This window comes from Bidens hawaiensis, unplaced genomic scaffold (genome assembly GCF_021521415.1).
Source record: "Bidens hawaiensis isolate Kalapana, Puna unplaced genomic scaffold, B.hawaiensis_p1.1 tig00006061_1, whole genome shotgun sequence".
In the NCBI taxonomy this organism is placed as follows: domain Eukaryota; kingdom Viridiplantae; phylum Streptophyta; class Magnoliopsida; order Asterales; family Asteraceae; genus Bidens; species Bidens hawaiensis.
In genome coordinates, this window is record NW_027491400.1 from 1,435,696 (window position 1) to 1,439,878 (window position 4,183).

Sequence of the window (4,183 nt, forward strand, 5' to 3'; positions counted from 1 at the left end):
TGGAGTTTGATATTGATACTTGTCATCGAAGATCATTGTTTGATCAAAGTGAGTGTTAATCAAGATCATCGATGAATTATTATCCAACCATCGATAAGTTATGGCGGTTTTAAGATGAAAGTGAGTAGGATTTAGATGATGGTTATGTTGTTTCTCATTATATGTATACTTATATCATTCTGCTATGTATGTTTCACCAGTCTTAATGGGATTTTAAGTGAAGTTCTTCCCCTTTGACAAAACTGGTTGAAAACTTGAGAATGCGAGCTTCTTTAATTATCTCATTTGGGCTTTGAGTAATACTTAGGCTAAGGGTAATGAGTCTTGGTTTAGCCCCCAAGTGATCCAATCAAAACCCAACACGTAGGCGATGACATAGCCCTGAATCACCCCATAGGGTGTAGTGGGGTTTTATTGATCCACCCCCAAGTATTTAATCCACCCCATGCACAAAGGCTTGTTCAAGCCCCATGGTCCGAACCACTTGGGCCGTCCACGCCCCGGTTCACTTGTGTGGTGTGCGAGCCACCTAGGCTGCCACATGGATCACGCCACCCCGTCGACTGGTTGGTATCATAAAATAACCGATAGCTTAGGTTTAGGTTTGGTTTCACCCAATAACCGAACCGAACCGTGCTCACCCCTAATAGTTATGAAGAAGTGTAAGAGGAATAACATAAACTATGAAAAACAAGTCATACCAATACTTCCCAAAATAAAGGTCACATAAGACATCACATAGTTTGAAAACCAAAAGACATAATCCCATAAGTCAGTAATAACTAGCATAATACGTGGCGAAAACGATCCCATACAGAAAGCTTTTAATCAAATAGATTGCATACGAAATCATCATCACTCTCGTCATCTTTCGGATCTTCCTGCAAGACCATAATTTAAAAAACAAGCATAAGTAACCTTTCGAACAAATAACTTTTATGCAATCCATAAACGAGAAAACAAACACCAAGAAACCGTACCTTCTTTTCCTCAGCAGCAGGGGCAGCTGCCGCTTCAGCTCCACCAGCAGCAGGAGCAGCAGCGACGGCGGCACCACCACCGCCACCACCAACACCGACATTCATAATGAGGTCCTCGATGTTTTTCTTCTCTGCAAGTTTAGCAAACAAGCTTGGCCAGTATGACTCGCAGTCAACGTTAGCAGCCTTCAGAAGAGCAGCAATCTTCTCAGCCTGCAGTAAACAGTTTGCTTTTAACGGTCACCAAACCTTGCTCACACATTATAACAGTTCAACTGTACTGTCTGAATTAACAATTGTGTACACAGAACAATATATAATTTCTGTATCTATGCATGAACATATCTGTGTATCTTTTTATAATCATGCTGGTAATTTGTATATATGTTTTAACTGCACAAAACTCACATAAGAATGCAAGTATTCAAACTGTATCAACTCAGAAGTTTATCAACAAGACATAAAATATTCCAAACAATTCATAAGCAAATAACATTATGTAGTTACATCGATATACTTTCTGTATCTATGCATATATGAACATATCATATGTTTATGTTTATTAATTATAATCATGTTAGTAAATTGCAAATTACTCATAAAAACACAAGATCAAAATGTCACTGCAGACAAAACACAAAAAACAGAATTCACACATAATGATGTGAGGATCCAAACCGTATCAAACTATTATCTTCAAAACCTATGTAATATCTTCCAAGCAAATCAAAAGCAAATAAACAAAAGCGCATCATCAAAACATATGATCGTAACAAAATAGTCAACCTTAAAAACACAATATCAATGCAGACAAAACACAAAGAACAACTGTATCAAACATTCAAAAGTTTATCTTCAAAACCTAAATATTATCTTCCAAACCAATTTAAAGTAAACAAATATCCTTTGAACACAAAAACGAGTGATCAAAACATACGATCATAAAAAATCTCACAATTACAAGCGTTTCTATCAATTTCATTGATTAGGAATGTAAACGAGCCAATCCTGAACTCATCTAAAGTCAAACTCGACTCATAAGCAGTATTTCAAGCTCAAACTCGTCTATTTCTAAAGCTCAAGCTTGACTCGTGAGTAGTGTTTCAAGCTTGAGCTTAGCTCGTATACCTAGATTAGTAGTGTAAACAAGCCGAGCCTGAACTCATCTAAGCTCGAACTCGGTTCATGAGCTCGAGCTTGACTCGTGAGTAGTTTTCAAGCTCGAGCTTCACTCGTGAGTAGTTTTCACGCTAGAGCTCAGCTCATTTACCTACTTTTTGTATAAAATAATACATATTATTACTTATCTTAACCGCAATTATATAGTTAATAATAACTATTATAAAAATATATAACTAACATATTACACAAAAATTAAATAAATAATAGCTTCGTTTAGACTCTCAAGCTGGCTCGGACTCGACAACTAAAGCTCAAACTCAAGCTCGATCATACAAAAATTAGATAAATAATAGGTTCGTTTAGACTCTCGACTTCAAACTCAAGCTCGATTCAAGTTTTAACAAGCCGATCTCGAGTAACTCACGAGCAGATCGACTCGCTTGCACGTATATAAGCTAACAAGTAAAAAATAAGCATAAAAAAAGCCGAAAACAAGAAAACAAAATAAAGTTAGATCTTATAACTCAGTCACCATAATATTATATTTTATACACCTATATATTATTTAAATAATTAAATAAACATATTAAACTATAAAAACATGCAGACGCTAAATAACGAGTAAAACATAAAGTAAATAAAACTGCTCACAGTGATCGGGATGCCGTCGTCGGCGAGAATCATGGTGGCGTAAATGCAAGCAAGTTCTCCGGTAGACATTCTTCTGTTAATAATAATATAATGAAGTTAGGGTTTCAAAATTATGATAATAATAATAATAATATTTATAAGGTATATTGTTTAACAAGAGTAAAGTAAGAATATGAACGATGATTGTACGGTACCTTTTGGTTAGGTGAAAACTTGTTGATGATTTTACTGAATGAATGATTTAGGGTTTGTGTAAAGATGATGGTTATAAAGAGAGAAGAAATGGGCCTGAATGTTTTGTTAGGCCCATTAAGTTGTAGGGTGTGGAATGAAATAAGAAACCGGTTAGTAAGTTGTCTTTTTCTAACCGGTTTCTGTCTAAAAAAAACTATTTTAGGTTTTTTAAACGTTTTTTAAAATTGGTTATTTTCCTGGTTATTTACGGATTAAACCCGGTTCGGTTATACGTGAAACATGTTATACCGGTTAAGGTTTTTGTGCTTAAAAACCGGTTATCACCCGGCTCAATTAACTTGTCTGACCGGTTTAATTGACCGTTGACTACTAACCGGTTATTTTTGTGAATGTCTAGTTATAACTAAAGCTAACTTAAAACTTTTAAATGGGCCCACAAACTGAAATCCCTCCTGCCGAGAAGCTAGTAGGGACCAGAGCACAAAACAACGAACCAGTTACAACATTAGACTTTTTCATCTAGTTCTATATGAATCTAGGCATTTATATCTGTTGTTGAACCATGAGAATCTTAATATAACCAATAATGGTATTAATCTTAATAGCCTTGTTCTAAAAGTTAACTTGTTTCGAGCTCTCCAGATACACCGTGTTGCCACCATAGTTATTGACCGAACCATTTTCCTTTTATGATCAGTCTTTGAAACCTGATTATGAATGCCGAAAATAGTATTAACTGAAGCTACAAAGCTTAGTGGAATTTTACACCATCTGTTGATATTATTCCACACCACCGAAGCCACAAACAATCCGATAATAAATGCTAAATTGATTCTCCTGCAGCCAAACAACAAATGCACATGTTAGGATCGAAAATAACCTTCTTTTTAACGAGTTATCGCATAATGGAAGTGATTATAGTAACACCCGCCGCACAACCATATTTACTATTATTGGGATTCAACTACTTCATTCAAATATGCATTCTTAAGGGATAGGATCAGCCATGTTTAACTTCTTTCTCATCGAAACAACCGATGAACAGCTTATATCGTCTCCTCACCTAGTTTTTATAGTAAATATCAATTCATCTTTACTTGAATACAAAGTTAGATTGTTAGAATGTCGTTTATTACACGGGTTAAAGAAATCTGATATAAAATTCTTAGTAATAAAAGAATGTTTTCTTTAGAAACACGTGCACTGAATAATGTAATATTATTATATACTTCAAA

The 4,183-nt window shown here is 35.1% G+C and overlaps 1 protein-coding gene across 1 annotated transcript; it reads right to left on the minus strand.

Annotated features, from left to right (window-relative positions):
* Positions 1 to 813: 813 nt before the first annotated feature.
* Positions 814 to 2,978, minus strand: LOC143631328 (large ribosomal subunit protein P1-like). The gene is made up of 4 exons (XM_077100122.1): positions 2,950 to 2,978; positions 2,754 to 2,827; positions 981 to 1,193; positions 814 to 881 (listed from the first exon to the last, which is right to left on the minus strand). Exons 2-4 carry the CDS (start codon positions 2,820 to 2,822, stop codon positions 825 to 827), a joined length of 339 nt encoding a protein of 112 aa, XP_076956237.1. The 5' UTR covers positions 2,823 to 2,827; positions 2,950 to 2,978; the 3' UTR covers positions 814 to 824.
* Positions 2,979 to 4,183: the final 1,205 nt, after the last annotated feature.

What these genes read in the sequence shown, in the direction of transcription:
- LOC143631328 (XM_077100122.1), bottom strand. Translation starts at nt 2,822, where the DNA reads ATGTCTACCGGAGAACTTGCTTGCATTTACGCCACCATGATTCTCGCC. An exon ending in ACGACGGCATCCCGATCACT is followed by an intron (nt 1,194 to 2,753) that starts GTGAGCAGTTTT and finishes TGTTTACTGCAG; the next exon opens with GCTGAGAAGATTGCTGCTCT. An exon ending in CTGCTGCTGAGGAAAAGAAG is followed by an intron (nt 882 to 980) that starts GTACGGTTTCTT and finishes ATGGTCTTGCAG; the next exon opens with GAAGATCCGAAAGATGACGA.